Genomic DNA, 27,995 nt, shown 5'->3' on the forward strand with positions numbered 1-27,995 from the left:
TTCGACCTCACGCTCCCTTTGACTACTCTTCACTGGATTTGCCCTTTTTGTGTACTTTGCACGCTTTGTGACCTAATAAAGCTGTTTGATTTCGACATTGTGACTGTCTCTTCTTGTGCGGGTCACAACATGTCTGACGTGTTTTTCACTGAAAGTACTTTCTGTTTCATTGAACGCTTGGGTGTGACACACTATAAATTGGATTAGATTTTCAAGACGTCACTTTAAGAAGGAACTCATTTAAAATTTTCTAAATCCAAACACTGTGTTTGGGTGAAACCTAAATTATAGAAATTATAAAAGCCAACCAAAAGAATTAAGAAAACAATAATAATTAACTTTGTGACAAGTAATTCTTCAGGCATGTTTTCTGCTTTCTCATCTTTTTCTAGCAGCGGTGCTTCAGATGACAATGAAGACTTTGATAGTTCTTGTGTTGGAAGGTATGTGTACCTATTAAACTAGGCTAATTTTGTATGAATGGTTGGTTGTGTTATTTGTTTTGAAATAAATATTTTATTTACTTTTGGTCAGATTTGTTTCTTGCTATGTGCACTGAAAAACAATTAGAAATGTACATTTAAATACAAGTAAAAAAATGTTTCTTATCTTTACAGTTATAAAATGGAGGGAGAGGTTCACAGTCATTTAGAGGAGAACATTCGTCCATACATTGATCTGATTGACACTCTGCGGTCAGTTGGCATTCATAAGGACTTGGGATTGCCAACTATTGTAGTGATTGGCGACCAGAGTTCTGGAAAAAGTTCTGTGTTGGAAGCACTGTCTGGAGTTGCATTACCGAGAGGGAGTGGTCAGGACTATTTTTCTCTCCTTTGGCTACTAGTTATGCTAATATTATAAAAGTATATGAAATGCTAATAAGAAAACAATTTTATTTAATCAGCAGCTCTTTGTGTTTTTGAATAGGCATATATTATGTACTTTTTACATCAATCCCACCACTTCATCTGATTGAATATCTATAATATGCAATTGATGCAATTTAATTTTCATAAGTTTAATTGCTAATTCTTGATATCAGGAATGGAATGACTATTTTATTTAATTAATTTAATTAATTAGTGCAAATACTAATTTTTGAAATCAGTGATTACATTTGCACCATTAAAAACTTTGATTGTTGATTTAAAAAATAACATCATAACTCATGTATAACTTTGTGTACTGCTGAAAAGCGACCTTATTGTGTGTGACTGAAAAGTGTAACAAAGGTTGGGGTTGGGTAGATAAAGGGGGAAGCGGGAACCGGTTTCCACAGTTCACGTGAGTAAATTTTATTGACCACACCCTCACCTCCACATCATAAGAATAGGTATTCCCATGATGTGGAGGTGAGGGTGTGGTCAATAAAATTGCCTAATAAATCTGTTTGATTTCGACATTGTGACTGTCTCTTCTTGTGCGGGTCACAACATGTCTGACGTGTTTTTCACAGAAAGTACTTTCTTTTTCATTGAACGCTTGGGTGTGACACACTATAAATTGGATTAGATTTTCAAGACGTCACTTTAAGAAGGAACTCATTTAAAATTTTCTAAATCCAAACACTGTGTTTGGGTGAAACCTAAATTATAGAAATTATAAAAGCCAACCAAAATAACTTATATATATATATATATATATATATATATATATATAATTAAATTCCAACAAGAATAGTTTTTGATATCTGTAACTGCAACTAGTAGAATTTCAATAATTTGTCATTCTCTCCTTTTCAAAACGCAATTCCGACTGACACAAATGCAGAATTGATTTCTTACTTTTGTTTAAATTCCAAATACACATATCTGTTGTGTATGTATTACTAGTGTTAGTGACGTGATGCTAATTTTTTTTTAGTAGGACTTAAGTCGCATTTCTCAAAAGCAGCTTTATCCTAGTAGTTTATTAAAAGTTCTGGCATATTTCTGAGTTTATCAAAGACAATGGGACATTTACAGTTTTTATTAATTAATTTTGATCATTGGAAAGCCATTGTAAACTATTTCAGAGGATAAAAAGTGTTGAAAAAAAATTGCTATGAAATCAATAGGTAGTCTCTGCGCATGTGATGTGATAGGTCAAAATTACAAGACACGTAATCATTATATTAGTCTTCTTTGATAAGCATAATTGTAATGGCAATAGAAAGACATATTTTTATTCAACAGATTATTTAAGAGGACTTATGTGAATAATGTGACCACGTAGTTTAAAATGTAAATAAATATGCCTAAATAAATAATTAAATTATGGTTAACAGAGGAGATTAGATCCAGAGTGTACAATGAGAGATTCTCTCTCTCTCTCTCTCTCTCTCTCTCTCTCTCTCTCTCTCTCTCTCTCTCTCTCTCTCTCCATCCTCATCCTCTTCTTTCTTCCTCCAATGGCTGGTTCATATCGGCTCACCTATAGTCTTTTTACAAGGCTGTAACAAATTGCATGGTGCATAATGTCAGTAAGGCTACAAGTATACAGTACCTTGCTCTCTAACCAGATGATCTGTTAATATATAGACAGGTCTATGAGTAGTTTAATACTGATGCCCGTAATTTTAATCCTGTTCTGTGTGCATTTGTTCAGTTTCAAGACAAAAATCTTTAGGCTAAGTGAAAGCCCCTTATGATTCACATAGCCTAAGCATACATTCACATTACATGCATTCATTTTGTCACTTTCATTCATCTGTATGATTGAGTATCAATCATCATCGCTTATACCTCAAAGAACACAAAGAGTCGTGTAGTGTGGCCAGCATTCACAATGACTCGTTCACTTCTTCACAGGGAACCGAGGTAACGTACGTAACCGAGATGTTTTCTTACGACTCAGTACACTTGACATTGCATTCTGCTGACGCATATGGGGAGTCCCATCATGCCGCACTACACAACATAACCTTCCAAAGAGTAAACACGATGCCGCAGTCCCATGGGACAGCGACTGACATGAGTATGCCGCAAGTGAGTGACCGTCACAGGGCTCCAGACTGCGACTAAAATGGTAGCAAATGTGACCAAAAATAATTGATTGCGACAATCGTTTAAATTCTAATCGCCATTGGTGACAGTCGGTTTGTGTGCGCTCATATGCGGTTTCGTCAGATATCATCTTGTGAGCAATTGAATACATCTATAGAGCGTCAGTGTGTATCGCCCCTCTTTTCACCCATTCTGTTGTTCAAGCTTGCGGCAGAGCCGAAGATGGGTCTGGAGATGGAGCCACAGGAGCATGGAGGATTTGAGACTCAGGTGGTGGAGATAGTGGCAGAGCGGGCTGAACCGTAGGAGGTGGAGTTTCTGGGGTTGATTGTGGAGTTGTGGGAGATTCAGAGCGTGGAGCCAAGGGAGGCTTGACATAGGCAGGTGGAGCAGCAGGAGTTGGGATAAGAGGATTAGAAGGAGGAGACCATGGTTTAATGGGCAGAGCTGTTGGAGGTGGAGATCCAGGGATTGAGGGCGGAGCTGTGGGAGACACCGAGTGCGGAGCCATGGAAGGCAGATCTGTGAGAGGCTCGAGGGGCAAAGCCATGGAAGGCAGAGCCATTGAGGGCTCGGGACTAAGAGCTGTGGAGGGCTCTGGAGCAAGGATCCATGGAGGGCGTGGCACTAGGAGCCTCGGAGGGCGTGAAGCTAGGAGCCGTGGACAAGAGCACAGGGGGAAGGCTACAGGCATTGGCACTGGCTCTTTAGTTCCCTTGGCGACAGGGGCCGTGGAAGGCTTGAGGGCATCCACTGTGGGAGGAGATTCAATGTCGTCATCCTCCCTATCCACAGTGAAAGGGGAGCCGCAAAGTTGCAGAGCCACCTCCACGAATTCGCACAGCGTCCAGTGAGGATTCTCCAGAGGCATCAGCTCCTTTAGTGCACTATTAAGACCAGCCCTGAAGAAAATCACCAGGGAGTGGTCAGGATAGTGCACCAAATTCGCAAGATGTAGAAACTCACAGATGTGATCCTCAATTGGAAGGTCCCCTTGTTTGAAGAGAGGGATTCTTAAGGCAGGTATATCCATTTTGTATGGTCCTTTAGTCGGTCAGTTCTTCTGTAACATTGGTGTTTGTGGAGAGGAATAGAGGAGACACTGGAGTAACATTAGACTTTTAATAGAAAACGCTGGAGTGGAAGAAGTAACGTACAAGGAATCAATCTAGAAAATACGCTGGAGTGGAATACTACTAAGTAACAAACTCAACATAACAATTCAACAGTACAACGTGACAATTGAAGAACTGACATGGAATGGATAAAACAGAAGGGTATTTATGCAAGCGGGTGCAGATGAGGGAATGGAGAACAGGTGAGGAGGATTGGGAACAGATGGCAGTGATGAGGGCAGTGCGTTATGGCAAGTGTAGTCCGGAGGAATCTGAAGCCATAGGACAACAAACCATTTCAAAATAAGAGTCCAGGGAACAGAACGGTGAATAACTGTGACACTAAGAACCTGACATGTGTTTTAAACTGGATTTTCTTTTATCGTTTTTTATGTCAACTGTTACATTCTTGAAAATGTTAATTCCTGATATCAAAAATGTTATTAAAACAAGTAAAAATATCATTTTTGATATCTGTAAATATTTGTTATTTCAGATTTGTTATTTCAGATATTTGGTTTTTAAATTGAAGGGTAATTAAAGATATCTTTAAATGCTTTCTTACTAGTTACAATAACATTATAGATATCTGAAATTAACATTGCCAGTAGTTCAAATCAAATCACAAATATAAAACACAAGCATTTTTACTATTTGTAAACTTGTATTTTAATTGTTGATGTCAGGGACAGACATGTGCACTAGTAACAATGTTATAATTGATATTAAAATTCTATACATTTTACTATAGAAGTGCGTAGCTGATACATGACATTGGAATTTCAATTAGTAATAAATGTATTACTGTTTATCTGTAATTGCATTTGTTACTGGAATGAAACACAGACCACTGAGAATTCTACTAATAAAAATTATAAATATAGAAATTACATCTTTTATTAGTTGAAATTCTATAATTGTTGACAATCAAGAATTAGTATTTTAACTACTGAATTCTGATTTGTAGATTTCCATAATTCATAATTCTTGCACATAATTAAATGTCAAAAGAGCTTGCGATAACTGAACTGTGTTCGGTGTAGGAATTGTCACCAGATGCCCACTAGAGCTGAGGTTGAGGAAGGTTATAGGTGGAGTCAACTGGAAGGCAATTATTTCTTACCGTATGAAGAGAATTGAGTTTGTGGATTCATCCTCAGCTGTAAAAAATGCTGGACCTGGTAAGTAAAACTGCTTGCAATTTTTTTGTATGTTTGAATTGTAAGATTAAAGTGATTTGTGTGACTAAAGTCTATGTTTGAGTGTAAGAATAAAGTGTTACAAAAACTTGTGGGCAGTGGTCTGATACGATGCAGTCACCGCAAGTGACCAGAGTTTGAGTCTTGGCTCGAGATCCTTTCCTGATCCCTTTCCCCCTCTTCTCCTCTGTCCTTTCCTGTCTTCCTCTCCGCTTTCCATCTGATAGAGATGAAAACATCATATGATAATTTAGGTAGTTTAGTGTGATAAGATTCACAATTATAATTCTGGGTAAAGCAATGTACTGTAATAACATGCTTATTAGGCTTAGTGCTTGTAGCTGAGATGCAGGGATATGTGTACACTGTCTATGTGTCTATACTGCACATTGATAACCTGCAACTGTTACCTCAAGGATCTATTTCTACCACAGATCAAACCAATAAAAATGACTTTTGTTGGTGTTTTATCAGGTTTATCAGATATATTATAATATCTTGACTTGAATAAAAACAGTTAATTTAGATGTTGCCACTTGATGTACATTTTAGGCTATCTGACATAAAAAACAATTCTGTGTGAAGTGAGGTCCTATTCAATTCCATTCATGGTGGACGTGCCCTGCAGCATTTAGCTCCAACCCTAATCAAATACATTTGAACCATTTAATTAGGGTTTCCACGAGTAGGCCTACTTGAAAACCTTACAATGTAAATTAGCTTTAAATGTAACTTTAGCAAACTGTCTGTATGTGTTTGATTTGAATTACTAATGTCACTTACATGCAAAAGTCTGATTATCATTCTTACCATTCAATTTAACCATGTAAATTTACAGTTCTTAGTAAGGTTTCTGGCCAAATGGCAAATGGATTCAGCAGGAAGTCACATACATCCTACAAGGAGAAGAAAATTGAATTTGGGGATCCATCGCTAGTTGAAAAACACGTTGCAGATGGTTAGTAAAAGTGTTCACAATTTATTGTTTTTATTTATTGTTATTTTGGCTAATAAAATAGCATTGTTAAAAAGGACATTTTTACCCTTAATATTTTTATTATTATATTGACCATTTTATAAAAGCAATAAGGCATTCGAGGCCATGCTATATAATCATGGCTGATAGTATTTCAGGCACTCTGCTGCGTGTCATGCCTAACAATGCCCTCTTTAACTGTAACTGCATTCACAAAATAACTAATGATATACTCCAAAAGAATAAGGTTGAGGATCGAAACACAGCTTTGATATTTATTTTAAAACAAATAAAATAAAAAACACTTGAGAAAACTTTTTAAATAATGCCTTATCAAACATCACAGCCAACAAAGGAAAAAACTGAAAAATGACTAAAAGGTGCGGTCACCACACTCACTCACTTTAGCTTGTAGAGCCTTTTTGATTAGTTTCTTCTGTGACTCTGACACCTGCCCAGGATCCTCATAACAAAGACATATTTGCCAACCTGATTAACTCAATTTTGATCGTGGTTTACAAAGGCAAAACATAATTAATTCTGCAGTATATGTGTTTTACAGCCCAGAATGAGCTGGCAGGAAAAGGGTCAGGAATCTCTGATGAACTAATCACTTTAGAGGTCATGTCACCAGATGTGTGTGACCTCACACTGATTGATTTACCTGGAATTGCCAGAGTCCCAGTAAAAGGACAACCAGATGATATTGGAAACAAGGTTAGTAGTCCAATCTCATTTGCAAGACACATTAAGTAACCTACCATACTCATTCAGTTTTAAGACTAAATCTTTGTGTCTTGTATAGATCAAAACTCTGATTATGAAATATATTGAGAGGCAGGAAACTATAAACATGGTAGTGGTCCCTTGTAACATTGACATTGCCACAACAGAAGCATTAAAAATGGCAAAAGAAGTAGATCCGGATGGTAAAAGGACTGTCGGTAATGTACCAAATAATCAGCATGTCTTGCAATTAAACTTTGAGAATGTGTCAGCAAAACATTTGACAAAATCTCTATTTTTCATTCTTTCAGCCATTTTGACCAAGCCAGACCTCATAGATGTGGGAACAGAAATTAACGTTTTGGCAATTGCCCAGAACAAATTGATCCCTCTCAGCAAGGGTTACATCATGGTGAAATGTAGAGGTCAAAAACAGATTGATGACAAAATTCCTCTGAATGAGGCTTCACAAATGGAGCAACATTTCTTCGAAAATCATAACTATTTCAGGTTAAAATCTGAAGGAAATTTAATTGTTTTTTGTTGTTGTTTTTTTTTTTTTTGTTCTAAATGCTTAACTTTTGAACAGACACAATAAGAAATTCAAAACATTTTTAAAGATTAAGTTTATAAAGACTGGTCATCTCCATCTCATTTACTTGCTCATACTCGTATTTTCTGCTTTATTCTAGATATGGTACTACGAGCACATTCATGAGCACTGCCATGTTAAGATAATTTGACCAGGCGAAAATTACTCACTTCTAAAATGTATCTAAATAATCAGCTGTAATTGGATGGTCACAGAATATTTTAATCATGCTGACCACAAAAAGTGCATTCACATTTTTACTAAGAACTGTTTTAGCACAGCACAAATGTTACTGAATGCACATTTAAGGTCAAGAGTCATAAGGTCATTGTATTTTTTTATTCCATCTGTTTCCTGTGATGGGAGTATTTCTGAAATAAACCGAAATATTCAGCATATCCTGGCTGTACTTCACAATATCCATTGGAAAATATTTCACCACAAATTACATCCTTAAAAGATATTTTAAATGGATAGTTCACACAAAAATGAAAATTCTCTCATTATTTACTCATCCTCATGATATCCCAGGTGTGTATGACTTTCTTCACCAGAACACGTTTGAAAAAAAAATGGCAAAATATCTCAGCTCGGTAGGCCCTTGTAATGCAAGTGGGTGGTGATTTGATTTTTGAAGCTCCAAAAATCACAGACAGTCATCCATACGAATCCAGCGGTTAAATTAATGTCTTCTAAAGTGACACGATCACGTTTGGTGTGAAATAGATAAATATTTAAGTATTTGTTTTAACTCTAAATCATGCTTCCGGTCAGCAATGGTAAGCACGTGTGATGTAATCACATTCACATTCACGTTCACAATTTCACATCTGAAATTGAAAGTTAAAGTGGAGATTTAGTGTAATAAAAAGGATTTAAATATTGTTCTGTTTTTCATTCTGTTTCCCACACCTATAATATTACTTTTGAAGATATGGATTTAAACACTGGAGTCATATGGATTAATTTTATGTTCCAAATGTGCTTTTTGGAGCTACAAAGGTCTGATCACTATTCACTTGCATTGTATGGACCTACAGAGCTGAGATATTATTCAAAAATGTTTTGTTTGTGTTCTGCTGAAGAGAGAGTAAATGATGAGAGAATTTTCATTTTTGGGTAACCTATCCCTTTTAATGTTAGTGTAAAGGGATCAATGGAAAGGAGGAGGCGAGAACCGGCTTGACGTTATAAATAATGTTTTAATGATAAATTTAAAAGACAACATAAATACACACATGACGGACATGTCCGTTAACGATCTCTCTCTCCCGCACGATCCTCTGCAGGCGACCTTTATCCCTCATGGTGGCTTAATTAGCCTAATACGGGACCGGGTGTGTAGGATCACGACCCGGCCCCGCCCTCCACCCTGCCACAGTTAGTTTTTTGTAATATTCACAACAACCAAAGCATGTTGTAAATTTTGAAAATGCCTGTTTATCAAGCTCATCAACCGCTAAATAAAAAATGGTCACTTTTTCTACAGCTGCCTCTTGGCTAAAAAAACAGCGACTATTAAATGTCTTGCCACCAGACTGACTGAGCTTCTCGTTGAACATATCAAAGTAAGTCTCTAAATTTCTCACTCTTACAGTCTATTGACACTCATATTTTTGCCACAACAGTACTTTAAATGCTTTTTTTTGCAATTTTTGGATAACATTTTCAATTATGTAATTTTTTGGTTTGGGATGGGGAGAGAGCTCAAAAATATGTAAATAATAGTGTAATTCTATTATACTAGTATATGTACAATCACTGTAGGGTAAATTACTCAAAAGTAATCCATTACAGATTACTTATCACATTCTGATTACAAATATAAATTGTGATCAGATTACTTCACTGATTAGTGCTGCGCTTTCTGAAAAAGATGGATCTTAGTTCTTAAAGCAATAGTTTGCCCAAATATGAAAATTATCATGATTTACTCCTTACTTACTACTACCTTATTGCATCCCAAACTCAAATGATTTTCTTTCTTCTGCGAAAAACAAAAGACAAAAATTTTAAGAATATCTGTTTTGTCTATAAAATGTAAATCAGTGGAGTCAAAAACTTTCAAGCTCCATAAAAAACATAAAGGCAGCACAAATGTAATACATGCGACTCAAGTGTTTTAATCAGGGCTGGCCAACCCATCTCTTGGGGGCTGGTGATCTTCTGAACCAATTTCAGCCTGTGTCGAACTTCTCTTCTATTCTTGTTCTCTTCTGAACATTGATAGACTCATGAGAGTAGGGGCTTTGCCTGCTATTTATAGTTATGCCCCTTTATAATGCCTACTTATGAATCCACAACTTGCACATTGCATATATATTCCAAGCACTGTTAGTAATAATGTTTTGTGACTTTCTGTGATTACAGAAAGTTTGTTTTTATTCAACACTGTGTTTAATATAAATGCAATAACACATATCATGATTCAAACCACATTTGTTGTATGTCATTAAAACGCATGAATATATCTCAAATTTGTAACAATGTATGTTGTGTGGGGAAAGTGTGACTGATTTTTGTTTGATTGGGATTGATTGATTTCTTTACCCATATCGGTCAGAAATCACTGCCACTGCTCGATGAACAGATAAAAAAGCAGTTGTGGGACTTGAAAAAAGACCTCAAGGAGTGTGAGGATGGACCGCCACAGGACCCTCAGGGGGCAAAACTCTTTCTGATTCAAGTAAGAACTTCACCATCTCAAGCCATCACACAATCATCTTGCTTCTTGAAATATCATTAAATATTTAGAGGACATGGGTTTTGGAATGATTCTATAAATACTATAACAAAATTTGTTTAGGGACCTCTAAAACTACAATGGTGTCACTGTTGAATATAATAATATGTCTTTTCACTATCTGCTCTCTTATTTCATAATATTTGTTTTGTATTATTTCTTCACTGTTTATTATTTTCTTATCCAGTTTTTTTTTTTTACCTGCGAGAAAACGCAGCTGCCATATAATGATAATGAACTTGAAACAGGTTCATGTAACATATATTATTTCTTTCTTGCAGACCTTACAACGATTCATTGATCAGATCAAGTTGTTATCATCTGGGGAGCTGATGCTTGAGGACAATTTGTTTAACCAACTTCGGGAAGCGTTCAAAGAGTGGAATGTTCATCTTGACAGTACAAAGGCTCAATGTCAGTATAAGCAACATAATTATGAGTTAGAATTTTGTGTTGTTGTACTTTTCGGAGGCCTGTTTCACACTGCATGCTAAAGAAGCATATATTTATTTTGGCACACATATTAACTATTAACATTTATATATTAAGCAGCAGAAACACTGTCAATGTGAAAGCACAACATGAGCCTTTAATTGTAGTCACTGCTTGTTTGTTTGCTGTGAAACAAGTGCATATGAAAGACAATTCATTTAATACGAAATCTATTCTTTTCCCAAACAAGTTGATGAGTTAACTGCCGATATAAAAGAATGCAGCCAGAGATACAGAGGGAGGGAACTGCTTGGCTTTAGCAACTACCGAGTGTTTGAGATGGTTGTGCAGGACCATTTGACAAAACTTAAGGAGCCAGCCATTGAATCACTCAATGCTACAAAAGGTAGCATCACACATCTTCATGTCTGTGTCATTCTATAGACTCTCTCATCGAGTGTGTCCATTAATGAATGACACCTGTAGTAGTTTTGGCATATGTGAATTGTTATGCCTATCTGTGACTTTACTGTATGTTTTTTTAATATTTATATATTTCTCTTTTAGACATCATTCTCAAGCATTTCAATGATGTTTCTTATCAGTGTTTTCGAAACTACCGTTTTCTTCAAAATATTGCTATGGTAAATATTGCTCTTAATTAGTTGCAAAAAATACAGCAATTGAATTTTTATTTTAGTTAAATCTAACTGTTTTCTCCATTTTTCAACCATAGAACAAAATAGACAACATTCAGTCAAGCCAGCATGCCAAAGCAGAGCAGAGGATCTTGGAGCAGTTTGAGATGGAAAACATGATCTACACTCAAGATCGCATCTACTTGAAGTTTTTGAATGAGATTAGCACAGAAACATATTCAGAGAATCAAATACCTGGCTTTGACAAAAGAAGCCAGTACAGTGAAATGCTACAGGCTTATTATGGGGTAGACCTTTTTAGTTTGTAATAATGCAACTTTTACCAATAACTTCCTTGCTTCAGCCATCTGAAATGTAACTTGCTATATTCATGCTTTTTGTTTTCTTTCAGGTTGTGGTGCAGCGGATGGCTGACCAGGTGCCCATGCTGATCAGTTTTTTAATGCTGAAGGAGGCTGCTCAGCTTTTGTGTACTGAAATTCTCACTTTATTAGATGGGGCAAATGTGAGTGAGATGCTGCATGAGGATTCTGAAGTCAGTAGAAGGCGCATCGACTTACAGGATCGCTTGACACGACTGAGTATTGCTCAGGAAAGAATTGGCAGTTTTATTTCAGGGGTCTAATGTTTTCTGAAATTGTCTAATGTCTTAGACAACTTAACCAATAAAACACTCTTGAGCATATTAATAATTTTTTTAGATTTATATGTATTGCTAAATTACTGTCATTTTCACACATTGTTCAAACTTCCATAACCATTTTTCAATAATATTACTATTAGCATTACAAATACATTGATCAATGTAGTATTCATTAATATGGTCATTTTTTTATTTTTTAATATAGCAAATTATTAGTGATTGTATTTAAGGGATCCAGAGACTAGATGACATTATGCAATATTTTATGAAAATTCACAATGTTGCTGACAACATAAACCAGAAAACTCTCTTCAGCCTATATCAATTATTTTGATATTTTGATATATTGCTAGATTGCTTAAAAATCCAAACTTCCATTTAATCATTTTCAATAATGTTAACATTAGCCTGGCAAATTAATTTACCGATATAGTCTGTAATGCATTACTTTTCCTTGATACGTTTATAGCCAATAGGTTGCTGCAAATCAAGCAGGTCTCTTTCTTGCTTCCATCTTATGATGCTTCGGGCAGTTCACAAACTTTAATCTCTTTGATTGATGTGCCTAGTATATTTAGCAGTACTGTTCATTGTTTAAATTTATGATCAATTGAAAATTAAAATAATTTTGTCCTCATATCTGTTTATTACAAATTTGTAAATGTTTTCTTTAATTTTACAATTTCTGTATAAACCCATAAAGAACACATTATTATTATTTACTTTGATTAACTGATTTACTGTAGCACCTGCAAAGTTTGCCTTGTCCTTTTATACAGTTCACTTTACCTAAACAGTGATGACATTTTAAATACTACACCCCTAACACATAAATGCTCACTGACATGTTAAAACAAAACTACAAAGACACTTGAGGTTTATTTTAAAACCTTTCTGACTACACAAAATAAAACGTGGACATGGCTCATGAGAAGAGCAAAATGCAAGCACTCCAGTTGTAATGTTCAATTCCAGTGTTTGTGTGTGTGTAAATCCATGTACTCATTTATTGTGTTTTGTAGTTACATGCATGAAGAAAAAAAAAAGGGTGATTGAATTTGAAAATGACAGAATTTATTTTAAGTAAGTAAGGCATGTTATGGTTTATTTACATTTTGTATTGCACTTTCATTTCAAGACATGACACTATAACTTCTATAAATCTGACATAACAGAAAACATCTCATATTACACATTTTAAAAGTTGTCCTGAATTGGAGCTGGAACCACCGAGTTTGAGCAGGAGAGGCAAGTGCTCAAAGTTGAATGGCAGTACACAGAGGAAACATCTGAAAAAGATTGCAATAACTAATGAGTCAATTATCACAGTCAGAACATGATGCTGTATTTTAGAAAGGGACCCCATAATAGTACCTCCTAAAATATTCACACAAGTTATAAAATTCTAATAAATATTACCTTACAACTGCTTTTATTAAATACATTTACAATGCGAAACCAAATTATTGGCATAGCAGATCTTGTACACAATGTAATACAGGGTATTTTTTTTTAATGGTTTGTGCTCCTAAGAGCATCTAATATGATTCAACGATTCAATATAATATGATAATATTTCATGAAATACTCTTTTCTCACAATAAATAAACATGTTATTTTGTCCACCTTCTTTAGTGTTCTTTCCCATTTTCTCTTCAACAGCCTTGCGTATTATAAATATTATGAATATTATAAATATTGCCTAAATTAACATTCAATTCTATGTTGGCATTTTAAAGCTGTGGGGTATCTTGAAATGTACAGTATTGCAATGTTTAATGTGTTTGTTCATGTTTCTCATGTCATGGTCCCCTGGTCATGTGATTTCATGTTTCCCTCCATATTCATGTTTCTTGTTTTCATTGGTTTATTTTCTTGTAACCTTGTTATCAGTTCTGTCATCACTCAAAAAATCATTATGCATGCGCAGAATTGTGGCATAAATATAACGGCATAAAGGATCAGAATATCAGACTTGTGTACACATAAAAATTGTACATGCTATTTGTTACTCAAGGTGGTGCTGTTGTTTCAGCAAGTACAACACATGAACAGAACTGATATTTGGGTGTACTACTGAATTTGCTTGTATATTTAGTCTCCAAAAATGTCTGAAAACAATACATATGTGTAGCTTATGTTTTATGTACATTTCAATATGTGTTTAAAAGCAGTTGCATCTCATAAACTTTCAGCATGGACGTAATGACTCCCATTCTATCATTTGTTGCATCATCTCTTTGACAAATGAAAAATAATGCATCAAAATATATAAGAATATATTCTATTCTATTATTTTCTAATTGTCTTGAAAATGCATTGAAAATGTGTCACTATCTGGGCATTTTGAAGATCCATTTGTGCTAGATATGCCTGCCGGGTCACTAAAGACACCAGGTGTCTAATAATGTTTAGCGCAACAGCATGCATTTATGGGTTACCTGTAATACAAAGTGATTTACAGAACAGTTCACAAACGTATACACCCGTCCCTACAGCTCTTTAGTCTCCAGGTGTACCTTTGTTCCTTTACATAAGATCTAACCACGGTTAACGTGGGTGGATCCTGTGCAAACATACAAAATCTTATGTTGGGGTATTTGACTAACTAAATATTAATCCTGAAGAACAAGTTTATCAAGTTGGACAGAATGGGTTAAAGACAAGATCTATGTTTGGACTGCCATTACTCACATCTAGAGTCTAAAGTATGGAACAACGTTATTCAGTCAGAGATATAGATCAGCAAAAACAATTACTAAAGAGTTAAAAAGAAACTTATAGAAAGAGATCTAGTGACAGGTTACAAATGTTTAATTGGTCTAGTCTGCACTACAACTTGTTCTTGTATGCCTTCACTCAAAGTGTATCTACGTGTGGATTCTAGTAAGTAAAGGCAATTGTCCTTCCGCGAGCAAATCGATTCAGTCATGATATACATTCGAAGAGGTTGGTTCTGTTTATCTCTGTCTCTCTATCTCTCTTTCTCTCTCGCTGTCTCTCTCTCTCTCTCTCTCTTTCTCTTTCTCTCTCGCTCTGTCTCTCTCTCTCTCTCTCTCTCTCTCTCTCGCTTTCTCTATCGCTTCCATGTTTAAACATGTTGACATTTTTGTTTCTAGTTGGTCCCCATGTGCTATCTAAGAGGCAGAGAGACAAAATTAAGTTACATTTTGAAGGCCTGGTACTTCTTGTTCAGAAGTGTAGAGCAGATTTATTTATGGAAAGTGCCAGCAGGCATTATTTACTTCCCTCCCGTAGTTTCATTGTAGTCTTCTATTAAAAGGCAATAGTTCAATTTTAAGTGAAATTACAAGTACCTAGTCAAAGTGGAACATTTCTCCTATCTTGGAACTTTTGATTCTTGAAGCCATGACGAAATAACGGCGTAAACCCTGTAATCCTAAATAAAATAACATTTGAACAACTTTACAGCTCAAATAATGAGTTAAGTGCTTTTTTAGTGCTTTTATAAAATTAAAAGCTTCATAATTTGGCCTTTAAACCATCTAGAATTTTCCCATTTCACTTCCATTGTAAGCGCCTCACTGTAACCTAGATTTTTTTGCATAATCAACATTATGCCATGAATGCGGTCGACCGAGCTTAACTTGTATTGAACCTGGAATATTCCTTTAACAAATTGGTGATAATACATTTAGAACATGAAAACAATATGTTGGAAGGATACAGTGTGAACATTGGACCTTCTAGCAAAAATTTATTTGAGAACTATACTGCATAATCAAAACGAATACATTATTTTCACAGATAAACTGAAATTCATTTCCATGGTGTGTGTCCTTATAATATCCGTAAGCCTTATCTACAGACTTCTGCAAACAGGTACTAAATTAACATTACCATATTTAGTAGGTGAGTTACACATCTAGAGATATGCTGTTGAATTAGTTGAGTTTTGTGTATTGGCATTGTGATGTTTGTGTCACTAAAATATTGAAACTATAAAATAATATAGATAATGTATAGGATGAAAATTGTAATTATTGATTGTCCCTCAGATTCACTGAGAGAAGCGGATTCTGTCAAATTAAAATTTGATCATCACAAAGATGATGGTAAGCAATTACACAACATTGCAGCACCAAAGTGAGTTCTGTTTGAATTTTAATGCATGCTACACTGTAAAAGTTTAAGAATATACATTTAACTGTCTCTTGTGGTTTATTCAGGTCCTAGAGCTGGCAAATGTGGCCTCTCAGCGCCATGCCCTGGACACGATTTTGCCTTTAAGGTTTCCAGTGGAGCAACAAGCATCGTTGGACCACAAATATGCTTTGAAGGGAAAATGTAAAGACTTAATTTTTCCAAATAGTTAAATTAATACCAAAAACTCTCAGTTTAAACCAATTGTTTTGTTTCAGGATAATAAAAAAAAAGTCAAGAGGTAATCGCCAAGGAATCAGCATTGTTGTAATAAATGGTGAGTATATTCAGATTAGCAATTTTGCTTGTAAAAAATGTCAAAATAGTACATGTTTTTGCTTTGATTGAAGTTCCTTTGTAATATAAGGTTCATTATTCTGAAAGTTACTGTTGAGTCTTCTCATATATGATGCTCCATCAATTCATAATGTACAAGTCTATGCAAGCCACATGTTCATATTTATTCATTCATTTTGAAGCCTGTTTTCTTTCTCATTCATTACAAAAATCAGAAAAAACAGGTGAACATAGAAAAACTGGCAGCTTCAATATGTGGAATGAAGGTATGTTGTATCTTTTTTCAGCATTAAAACCTTTTCTGTTGAAATGCCTTTAAAAATATATATATACTGTATAATATATATATACACGTTGGTGGCCAAAAGTTTGCTCTTATGGAAAAAATTGGCACTTTTATTCAGCAAAGTGGCATTCAACTGATCACAATATATAGTCAGGACCCAGGCCCACTAAAACATAGATCATTGTTAGATTCTGTCAACACCCCTCTATGACTTTTAAATCCTACAGAATGCAATACAAGTAATGAGTTTGGTAATATATGTATGTTTGTTAATATGCTCTCTGTCATTTTCCCAATGGATATGAATGTTGTTGTTGTTGCTGACAGATGTTCGTGACTTGATTGCATTTCTGAAGTCAACTGAGGATGGTTCAATTGTGTTGATGGCCAGTTTTGATGTTCCAGCCACAAAGTAAAGTAGAAATCTGATGAAAATATTTCTAGTTTCATAATATGCTTCATTTAACATCTTATCGGGATGGTGTCTTATCATATCCTTTTTTTGTATGATTCCTTTTATAGACTTAATGAGGAGGCAAGGAGACTTAATGAGGAGGCAAGGACACTTATCACAGAGCTTGGCAGTTCATACATTTCCAAAGTGAAATTCAGAGATAACTGGATCTTTGTGGGAGGGAAGAAAACAATGATCCAAGCCTTTTTTGAGCAGGTAAAGTCATTCTTAAATTCTTCAATTCATGTCTCAAACTATGATTAGGTTTGTGCAATGAAAAAACATCTACTGATTTTCTTAAGAGATCAGTTCTAATTAAATGTCCTGAACTTTTCTGTCTTTTTCAGCACTTGAAGAATGACAGGAAAACCAATAAATATGAAAGCTGGCCAGAAATGATAGAAATGGAAGGTTGCATACCTCGACTGGAATAATATTTTCTACAGTCTCGGATGGCATTTGCTCTGAAAACATTTTTCTGCTGAAAGGAAAGGACAAATACTCAATCAAGTCAATCACAAGGAACTATTTCAATATCCACAATGAAACGCAAAGCTGGTCAAACTGCATTTCTGATGTGGTTTATATATTAATTATTACTGTGTTCATGTCTTCCTAAGAATTTTTGTACTGTTGTGGGAACAGGTTTTTTTGCTAACATCTCTGAGAGCATACATCAGAAAGAGAATCAGCTTTATTGCCAAGTATGCCTATACATACAAGGAATTTGTCTTGGTGACAGACGCTTCCTGTGAACAACAATACAAAAACAGTAGTATCTATCTATCTATCTATCTATCTATCTATCTATCTATCTATCTATCTATCTATCTATCTATCTATCTATCTATCTATCTATCTGTCTGTCTGTCTGTCTGTCTGTCTGTCTGTCTGTCTGTCTGTCTGTCTGTCTGTGTGTATATATATATATATATATATATATATATATATATATATATATATATATATATATATATATATACATACATGCAGTATATACATGCAGTATATACATACATACATACATACACATACGTAGTGCAAAACTAAATACAAATCGGATATATACAGTTCAAGGGTATGTAAAGGCAGAAGCGATTGGATGTGTTGGATAAATATAATAAGACCAGACGGTGCCACGTTGCAAGTCATGATGCATTTTAAAGATGTCACCCTGGACTAATATAATATAATATAATATAATATAATATAATATAATATAATATAATATAATATAATATAATATAATATAATATAATATAATATAATAATAAATATGTGTCATAGAATTATAATTTTGTGTCTTGTTTAAAATCAGATTGTAAACAGAATCATTACAATTAATATTTATGTCAGTGGTGTATTTATGTTTTGTGAATGTTGCAATGTTTTATTATTTTAATTTTTTTGTAACATTTATTAAACAGTTCTCTTTTTAACTCGTGTTAGCTTTCATGTGATTGGTTTTGCTTATCTGATTCTTTTGGCATACGTAAAATGTAATAGGCAGTGATGTGTAAAGAAGAAAACAACAGATGAAAACACGACACAAAACATCATATCAAAGATGGCTTAGTCTAAGGCTGAACACTTGTATTAAAATGAATGGGAGAAATTGAAACACCCAATATGGCGGATGTAGAAAATGAAAGCCCGCCTTATAGGTAAAACAGCCAATCACCTTTTAGATACAGACATAGCCTGTCGGTCAACTCGAGAACGCGCATGCGCACTAGCTGAACCAACATGAAAAAGTGCCTTTTTTTCTTCCTGATCTTAGCTAATGAAGCACAATTTATGATGCCGTTGTTTGGATATTTAACTACTGATTTTAAAAATGTTATTTGATCATCAACTTGAGCAACAATTTTGAATGTTCCACAATCAAGTGGATAAGAGCTGTACTTTACTGCCGCTTGTATCCATAGAACATAGCTGCCCTAGAGCGTTTCAAAAAAGACCACCGAGTGGACTGACTTGCCTAGAAAGCCACTTTGATCATCTGCGTTAAGTATGCGCAACGTTGAGCGCCAAAATACACGAAGCGACGCACATAATTTCATCCCAGAATGCTCAGCTGTAAGACATGGACCAAAATGGTGAGCTAAGTTAATGAAACAAACAATTTTACTGCTCATTTTCTCTTGAAATACCCAAGATGTGTGCGAGTGAAAGGAACCCGCCTGCCAGTAATGCTGCAAGCCCCTAGCAGAAATAAACGTTGCTTTGAATAGTCAGAAAATGTACTAGCTATATCCTTCTAGCATTTATTAATAATCACTACTAGAGCTGCGCGCACCGTTCAGCAAGAGCTAAATTTGAATAGATGCACGAGCGATTCCCTTTCATATTAGAGCCTAACATCCAATTAAACACTACTGTACTCTATTCGTTTAGAAATGCAAGATAGTGTGTACCCGTGTTTACAGTGTGAAGGCTAAACCTTCCTCCTCTCCCAAGTCCAGACACAACTCCTATAGGTTTCTGTTTTTTATGTTTAATAATATTTAAGCTTTATTGTCATTCTAAATGTTTTTTATTGCTATTATACAATTTTATATTAATTCTTAATCTCATTAATGATGTATTCGCGCTTCTTGCAGACAATGACTTGCAAGGAACTGATGGTTCAGGGTCCCATGGAGGTGTTGATGTTCGCAGACAGATTCCCATCAAGTTACTGTCTAAACAATTGGTAAGAGGTAAACCAGCTGCTCGACCTCAGCGGCCCACCACAAGATTGCCCTCAAAAAGTGATGAAGGTTGGTCTTGGCGATTAATAGAACATCTGATAGGAAGGAACATTGGCCATTGGATTTATGTATTCTTAAAGAAAGTTGCACCTAGTTTTATTGGATTTTTAACAGCAACAACATAATGCATGCCTGACATGAGCAAAATGTAACAAATGCATACGCCAGTTAATATCATCATCACTTATTTGCTCTATGTAATTTGTGGTCTGCAGAGCCTATCAGCTATAAACAGGAGAAAAGGCCTGAGTGCAAATCTGGAGATGCTTATGGAAACCAACGCAGATTCCCTCAACCAATCTTCTGGGATTACAAGGTTACACATATTCTTAACTGATTACAAAACAATTAGGCTAACATTATGCTGCATTCCCTTCTTGGTCGGATCTGGGAAAATCTGACTTGATATCTCCAATCTCCAACAATAAAGGCGTTTCATAGATGAAGTTTCTGTTTACAAACAAATGCTCTGCCCCACCCCTTCAGGGTTCTTTTGGTAGCCCAAAAAATAACAGCTGTCTATGGGTGCTTGGCTCAAACTGCACTGAAACTGCCCAAACAGTGCTGTTTGTGGGTTGGAACATGCAGTTTCCCACAGTTTATTGGAGAGTGATGCTTCTTTAAATTAAAAAAAAATCGTTGCATCTGGAAGACTCGAGATTTTACATAAATTACGATAATTTACAGGTCACCGTCAATTTTATCTCAGTTGCTCTATTAAATACAATTGACCCGCAGCAGCTGTTGTTCGATATTAACTTTTCTTCTGAAGAAATCGCATAAACTGAATGCAAACTGCAAATTTCCAAAGTGTTGTCGCTTTGACAGATATGAGGCCAAATATGATCTAACAATGATCTTATCTGATCAAGATCACCGTATGTGATATATCAGGAGGAAAAGATTCTGTCTCCACCACCGCAGCACATGGGCTAATGTTTGTGAAAGTGAATAAAAATAACTTCACATTTATTTTGAATGCAGTAAATAATATTGCTCAATCAAAAACAGCTGCTATTAAGTTTTGAAATGGAATATGATCATACTGAAGTAAGAATATTATTATTTATTGTATGTGGGTTCATAATTTAAGCAGTAAAGACACATATTGCATTTCTAGTGGTAGTTTTTATTTTTATATAGCACTTAGGCTTTAGAAGCATGTGTTAAACATGTGAGGATGTGTATTCATTAACCTGTAACATGTCTGACATAATCATACAGGCTCATTTAACCAAGTTTAAACTTGTTTTGCTGATATTTCAGAAAAGAACCCACATAATTTCTTCACTGTAAACCGTAGATAAACCATTTATAATAACTTTTATTAACATTAAAGAACATTATTACATTCTATGAAGCTTAAAAGAGTATTAAAACTACAGCGCTGCCTATTTCCACCATTGAAATCTGCTGCTCGAAAGAACTAGGAAGCGCGGTTTCCTGCGGTGTGACGTCAGAGTAGTTTAATCTATTCCCCGATGCTTGGCGGATGACGTGTAAGGACGTGTTTGCTTGACGTCATGCGCTTGCATCTCAGTGACATCGGAGTTGAAAATTTCCGCATGAGTTTCCAAGTTGGAAGTTCTGTTCAAGGGCATTCCATTGCACTTTTCCTTGTTGGAAGTTGAAGTTTTTTTTTATCAATGTTCTTGTAATTATGGACATTTAAAATTAGATGATCTTATTTCCTCAGCTCAACTTGGTAGGAGAAAAAGATGCCACTCCAGTTCATTTTTGTGGCAAGTGTGGCCTGCCCATAAAGACCTATGGACGAATGGTAAGAAAGAAGTTCATTTGTGCCCCTAAACCATACTTTTTGTTGTTAATTTCTCATTGATAGAGCAGGACTCTGATCATGTAATACTTCTGTCTCTTTTCTCTCTTTTTCTACCAGATTCCCTGTAAGCATGTTTTCTGCTATGATTGTGCGGTGCACTATGAGAAGAAATGTGACAAAATGTGCCCTGGGTGAGTTTTCTCATACTATTATTTGCTTAAGTGGATTGTTATTTTGTTGTTGGCATAATAGTTTTAATTTTTAAGTCTCTTAATTATCGGGGTGATTCCAGTAATTCTTCTAAACACACTGTACACCCAGGCCTTTTTGGGGTGAGACAATATTTGATAAATTCCTCTAAATTTCTTGAGCACTTCCTATGGTGATACTTGCCTTTGGTGGAAAAGAAGATTTTAACCGACTTCTTGTGGTTCAGAGAGAATGCACGTAGTCGAAACCTCCTGGTGTTGTGGCAGTTAAGAAATATGAAAAGTAAAAAAAAAATGTACACACAAGTTGTGTCAAATTTGAAACCATAAATTTTATATGTAGACTTTTTGTTTTTTTTTCCATATTAGTAGAGGTCAACCGATAGTGGATTTTACCGATACTGACAGTTGGTCAATACCTGCCGATAACCGATTAATCAACTGATGGTTTTTAAAATTGATTCTGAATGAACAAAATAACACTCAAAGTAGAATAGTGCTGAACTTTATTTAAAAAATAAACAGAACTGACTGAACCATGAAAATGTACTATTCTTTTTTAAATGAAATAAATATGAATATACTGTATTTGAACTAATATTTGAATTTTAAAGTCAGCTGTTTTTTCAGTTGACGTTGTTTCCTTAGTCCACAAGAGGGAGCAATAAATACGTAAACCATTCATTACTATTATATTATTGCATAGAACATTCCTATCCTGGTTGTTAAAAAAAGAAAATTAAATTTTCAACTAACGTGCATAATGTTGTAGTCGGTCCATATTCTCAAATGTTAAATCAAAAGTAAAATGAGGGGGGAAATGCTTCAATAGACAGTTCACATGGCGTTACACTTGCACTGATTCCTACAACTCCAGACTCAAGCTTCATATTAACAGTGAAAACCACATTGTTATTTGTTTCATTACAGTTGTATGTATAGTAGCAATAATCACAGGTAGCAGTGGTATTCGGCTGAACTCGGTGGTGAAGCGGCTCAGAATATGAGCCCAGGCCAGGGGCTGTTCAAACAGACGGAACACAGCAGATTGGAACTGAACACGAGGATCTCGAGACATATATTTCCAAGTTGAACATCTTTCCTGACAAAGCATTTAAACAACTCATTGCTTAATCTGAGAAATGCTTATAAGAGAGTAAGACGCAATGGCCGAAGACCTCCACTAATGTAAGGGGGTGTTCACACCGAACGCTTTTACAACCATACATTTGTTTTTCTATGTAAACGCACATTAGACGAACGTCTTTGTTTCGCTTTTTGTTTATTTGGCATCTCGTGCAGGAGCGCTGTTTTTTAGATGCTGTGTCTAATTAAAAAGAACTTTAAAAGCATATTGAGACACCTGCTTTCTTTTAAACCGTTGTAAAAAATTGTTCTGCTGTCTAGCCTTTTTTAGCGCAAGAATGTGATCGCTCTGAAGTCATACGTTTCTCTCGGTTGCATAAAGGTATTCATTTGCTTTCTCACATCACTAGCTTTAAATATGCAACTTAGCTGGCTAACGAATGCATAAACGTGACCAGCTGGATATTAACTAATGCAAATAAATGGTAATGGATGGTAGCAATCGTGACATTTAAACATTTGGGTAGGACTTTGTGTGTTTTTGATACAGTGTTCTAACCACTTGAGGTTAGCTTTAATGTTAGCATCCTCTCAGCCTTGTCGGCAGACATACTGCTGTTCTCTACTAATGCAGGATCTAGGGGGCCTGGGTACCTCAGCGAGTATTGAGGCTGACTACCACCCCTGGAGTCGTGAGTTTGAAACCAGGGTGTGCTGAGGGACTCCAGCCAGGTCTCCTAAGCAACCAAATTGGCCCGGTTGCTAGGGAGGTTAGTCACATGGGGTAACCTTGTGTCGCTATAATGTGGTTCTCGCTCTCGGTGGGGCGCGTGGTGAGTTGTGCGTGGGTGCGGCGGAGAATAGCGTGAAGCCTCCACATGCGCTATGTCTCCACGGTAACACGCTCAACAAGCCACATGATAAAATGCACAGATTGACGTTTTAGACACAAAGTCGAGTCACTACGCCACCACAAGGATTTTGAGCGCATTGGGAATTTGGCATCCAAATTGAGGAGAAAAGTTAAAAAAACATTGCAGCATCTATTCAACAAATCAATTACTTTATAATATGGCAACGTGTGCTGTAGTGTACTGTATACATACCTTTTCGTTGTTGATGTTTTAAATCCACATCTTAAGTGTTCCGCTCCATGCGCTCAACATGTAGTCTCACATGTTGAAACAAACACCACAAGGCATCAGTGAAGTGATGTGTTATGACAGCAGACCCTTCCCAGCCACTCCAGCACTGCACACAATGGGGAAAAAATTTTTGCCGTGGATTTTTGCAGATAATCGATAGTTTCAGAAATGTTTTATTAGTGCCAATTAATTGGCAAAACTGATATATCGGTCGACCTCTACATATTAGGATAAATCTTTATCAACATAATTAAAGAATCAGTTGAAATCAACATGAAACGAATATTTTACTTCTGTAATCTGATTTATTTACATAAAGTAAAGCAAGTTATTACGTTTTGATCAAAGATTATAAAAAAAATTTCCCCTATTAAATATTGTTTTCAATGAATGGATTGTAAACACATATTCTGTTCATTACAAGTCAAGATCAGTTGACAGCATTTGTGGCATAATGTTGATTACCACAAAAAAATATTTTTTACTCATCCCTGCTTTTCTTAAAAAAAAATAAAAATACAATAAAATAAAAAAACATCTCAAATTTGGGTTATAGTGTGACACTTACTGTAATGGAATTGAATGGGGCAATCCTTAAATGATTAAATTCTCACTGTTCCACAAGTCACAAACAACATTTAACATGATTGTAGTGTGATAAAACTGCTTACTAACCTTTTCTGTGTAAAGCTGTAGCCAATTTTACAACGTTGTTGCCATGACAACATATTTCGCTGTGAACCCTCTAATCCCGCAAAAACAATATTTTTAAACATCCTTACAAATTTTGTAATACACAAGTATTAACTTAAGAATGAATATAAGTACTTTTACAAAATTATTTCACCCCATTCACTTCCATTGTAAATGCTGTAAACTGAAATCTAGATTTTTGCTTTTTTTAAGAAAAAAAATATTTTTGTGGTAATCAGCATTATCCCACACATGCTTTTGATTGAGCTTAACTTGTAATGAACATAAAATATTCCTGTTATCTATCTAAATATACCTATATCTGTAACAAATATATCTTATTACTGCTGTAAATTCTCAAATGTAGCAGGTCTTTTATTTCTTGCAGTTATGTCCTCTTAAAAAAAAATCTGTATATTTGTGTGTTAATGGGTCCAATTCCCCTATTAAATCCTAAGTTCAGTTTCTCCCTCTACAGCTGCACAGACCCGGTCCAACGCATCGAGCAGTGCCATCGTGGTTCTCTTTACATGTGCAGCATTGTGCAAGGCTGCAAACGTACCTACCTCTCGCAGCGAGACCTACAGGCCCACATCAACCATCGCCACATGAGGGCCAGCAAAGCTAACAGCTCTCGCCCAGAACTGCCACACCCAGCCCTGGCCTCAGACCCACCGGACCGCTTCCGGTTGCCTCCGCCACCCCACCTGCCCAAGGGACACCCTCTGATCCCTCCCCCACTACAAGGCCATGACACTTACAGCCAACCTCCCCCAGTCTCACCCTCCTCTTCCGATCTGGGGCCTTCCTCTCGCTCCCTCCCACAGGAGACCTTCCGTATCGCCACCTTGACTACACGTAAACATAGCAACCTCATCACCGTGCCCATCCATGATGACTCTGGGAGCTCCTGCCCCTCCTCCCGTGAGCCCCATCCACAGACGCCCTCTGGCCCACCTCCACACCACCACCCTGGAGACTACTCCACCCAACCTGTGGTATCCCATCCGCATCATATAATGCCCCCGCCACAACAGCCACACTATGGGCCTCCACCCCCACCTCCCCTCCTCGGCATCCAAATGCAGCATCCGCCCCAGGGCTCAGCTGCACCTCACATGGTTTATAACCAAGCACCTCCCATGTCAACTGCTCCACCTCCAATCACCCCTCCACCTGGACACATCATTGGCCAGATGCCACCATATATGAATCACCCACCACCTGGTCCAATTCCCCAACATGGGGGTCCACCTGTCAGTGGCCCCCCTCCTCATCACTACAACCCAAACTCAATGCCACAGGATCAAGGTACTCTTAGTCCTCCCTTTACCCAACCAGGGGGCATAAGCCCAGGAATGTGGCCCAATCAACGTGGCCCGCATCCACCTCGAATGCAGGGGCCACCACCACAGGGACAGATGCCTGGGCCGCACCACCCCGACCAGTCTCGGTACAGACCATATTACCAGTAGTATCTTGTCTATGTCAGATCTGATAAACAGCGTAAGCTACATGGTGTCATCCTCAAATGGATCCAGCAAGCTGCCTGGACTATGTGTTTCTATGAGTCTCTTGCAATGATACTAGATACAATCTGCATTGCTGGTGATTTTGTATTAATGTCCCTCATGCAGGGTATTTCATGGAATAATAAAGGATTGAATAGTTGTGAGTGAAAAAAAAAAACTTGCAGTTAAAGTTATAGTTCAGTCAAAAATGAAACTTCTGTCATTTACCCTTATGTAGTTCCAAACCTGTAGGACTGACTTTCTTCCAATGAACATAATTGAGATGTTAGGCTGAATGTAAGCATCAGTCACTATTTTTATTTCATCTTTTTCCCTACAATGAAAATGATAGTATGGGTTCCACACAGCATAAAGGTGAGTAAATATTGTCAGAATTAAAATTTTTGGTTGAACTGTCCCTTTAAAACTCTTAATCATTTTGGTTGAACACTTTTTGTGCATAACACATCCGTTTTGATAAAGGACCCAACAACTGCAATAAATGAAACAAACGTGCAATTTATTTTCAATTTTTAAGTTTGTAACCTATATGACCTGTAACCTAGTGTATGTTTTGGTGATGCACATAAAGGGGTGGATAAACACTACTGACACTATTGGTCCTTAGCATATTATTATTATTTTGTACATTTGTGTATTCTCTTATTAAATAAACCTAAAGAAAAAGTGAATATTTCTCAGCAAATGTATATTCCAGAGCACAGCATTCCTTTGTATCATTGATTTGTTATGCAGACACAAAGATTTTTCTGATTGATCCACAAGGGGGCGTACGCAATCTAGGTTTATGTCATACCCTTGTTATACTCAGTAAAACAATGGAATGAAGTGATTTAAGGGAGTAAGATTTTACAGTAAAATGTACTGTATCTAGACCAGGGACAGAAATGTATAGGGGATTGGGGCAAAAATGCCACTGAAATTAAAAAAAATGGCCCCAAAATGTTAACATGGGGACAAAAAATACCTCCAGTATGAATTCCTGTGATATTTATTTCCTAAGCCTATTACATATTTTCACAAAATATGATTTGATGCTGATTTAAATGTATAGGAAACAACCGTACTAAATTATTTTGGAATTTATATTAAGATTCATTTTGAAAAATTATCTCATAAAGGTAAAAAAAATGCCCCAAAAATTTTGATAAGAAGGGCAGAAATTCACCCATAAAAAAATATTTTTCTGACCCTGATCTAGATATATGTGAACAAAATAGTGTTTTAATAATCATTGTATATTGTGGCACGGTAAAGAAGAGATTTCCTTGGTAGACAAATTTATTTTATTCTTTAATTTTTTTCTTGGTAGACAAATTGTGTTTTAACACCTTTTCAATTATGTCAATATATACGTTACAACGAATGAAAAGGGCTAATATAAAAGCCACATTACATGTTTGTTTATGATTAAATTAAATAACTATAATGTAATTTAAAATTTTTGTAAAACATGAAAAAATGTGCATACAAGGAATAGAGAGAAGAAATGAAGTTAAATAAATAAATATAAAATGGTATTTT

The 27,995-nt window shown here is 35.9% G+C and overlaps 3 protein-coding genes across 4 annotated transcripts; all 3 read left to right on the top strand.

The window, feature by feature from the left end:
- The first annotated feature begins 210 nt into the window (after positions 1 to 210).
- On the top strand, positions 211 to 14,196 carry LOC127640347 (interferon-induced GTP-binding protein Mx3-like). The gene is made up of 14 exons (XM_052122850.1): positions 211 to 443; positions 618 to 814; positions 5,146 to 5,283; positions 6,140 to 6,259; positions 6,840 to 6,994; positions 7,083 to 7,221; positions 7,315 to 7,513; positions 9,085 to 9,163; positions 10,159 to 10,281; positions 10,620 to 10,752; positions 11,021 to 11,176; positions 11,338 to 11,414; positions 11,507 to 11,716; positions 11,821 to 14,196. Exons 1-14 carry the CDS (start codon positions 364 to 366, stop codon positions 12,052 to 12,054), a joined length of 2,040 nt encoding a protein of 679 aa, XP_051978810.1. The 5' UTR covers positions 211 to 363; the 3' UTR covers positions 12,055 to 14,196.
- A 571-nt stretch (positions 14,197 to 14,767) lies between these two features.
- On the top strand, positions 14,768 to 18,179 carry LOC127640359 (protein FAM3C-like). Its single transcript, XM_052122871.1, has 9 exons — positions 14,768 to 15,021; positions 15,841 to 15,915; positions 16,092 to 16,148; positions 16,263 to 16,380; positions 16,455 to 16,513; positions 16,749 to 16,799; positions 17,147 to 17,231; positions 17,342 to 17,489; positions 17,621 to 18,179. Exons 1-9 carry the CDS (start codon positions 15,003 to 15,005, stop codon positions 17,705 to 17,707), a joined length of 699 nt encoding a protein of 232 aa, XP_051978831.1. The 5' UTR covers positions 14,768 to 15,002; the 3' UTR covers positions 17,708 to 18,179.
- A 949-nt stretch (positions 18,180 to 19,128) lies between these two features.
- Positions 19,129 to 27,952, top strand: LOC127640351 (E3 ubiquitin-protein ligase Hakai-like). Of its 2 annotated transcripts, none has more exons than XM_052122858.1 (6): positions 19,129 to 19,372; positions 19,877 to 20,035; positions 20,242 to 20,342; positions 21,723 to 21,806; positions 21,924 to 21,997; positions 25,403 to 27,952. In XM_052122858.1, the coding sequence occupies exons 1-6, from the start codon at positions 19,360 to 19,362 to the stop codon at positions 26,412 to 26,414; spliced, it is 1,443 nt and encodes a 480-aa protein (XP_051978818.1). In that variant the 5' UTR covers positions 19,129 to 19,359; the 3' UTR covers positions 26,415 to 27,952. The 2 variants fall into 2 exon arrangements, with proteins under 2 accessions (XP_051978818.1, XP_051978819.1); XM_052122859.1 differs by having other exon boundaries at positions 25,418 to 27,952.
- The last annotated feature ends 43 nt before the right edge of the window (positions 27,953 to 27,995 follow it).

The sequence above is a fragment of the Xyrauchen texanus genome, chromosome 49 (genome assembly GCF_025860055.1).
Source record: "Xyrauchen texanus isolate HMW12.3.18 chromosome 49, RBS_HiC_50CHRs, whole genome shotgun sequence".
NCBI lineage: Eukaryota > Metazoa > Chordata > Actinopteri > Cypriniformes > Catostomidae > Xyrauchen > Xyrauchen texanus.

Bases quoted from the DNA above. Each gene is read 5' to 3' on its own strand.
- LOC127640347 (XM_052122850.1), top strand. From the start codon at position 364: ATGTTTTCTGCTTTCTCATCTTTTTCTAGCAGCGGTGCTTCAGATGAC. The intron at 7,222-7,314 runs GTAATGTACCAA...TCATTCTTTCAG, and splicing joins GGATGGTAAAAGGACTGTCG to CCATTTTGACCAAGCCAGAC. The intron at 10,753-11,020 runs GTCAGTATAAGC...TTCCCAAACAAG, and splicing joins TGACAGTACAAAGGCTCAAT to TTGATGAGTTAACTGCCGAT.
- LOC127640359 (XM_052122871.1), top strand. The intron at 16,514-16,748 runs GTGAGTATATTC...TACAAAAATCAG, and splicing joins CAGCATTGTTGTAATAAATG to AAAAAACAGGTGAACATAGA. The intron at 16,800-17,146 runs GTATGTTGTATC...TGTTGCTGACAG, and splicing joins CTTCAATATGTGGAATGAAG to ATGTTCGTGACTTGATTGCA.
- LOC127640351 (XM_052122858.1), top strand. The intron at 20,036-20,241 runs GTTGGTCTTGGC...TGTGGTCTGCAG, and splicing joins GCCCTCAAAAAGTGATGAAG to AGCCTATCAGCTATAAACAG. The intron at 21,998-25,402 runs GTGAGTTTTCTC...TCCTAAGTTCAG, and splicing joins TGTGACAAAATGTGCCCTGG to TTTCTCCCTCTACAGCTGCA.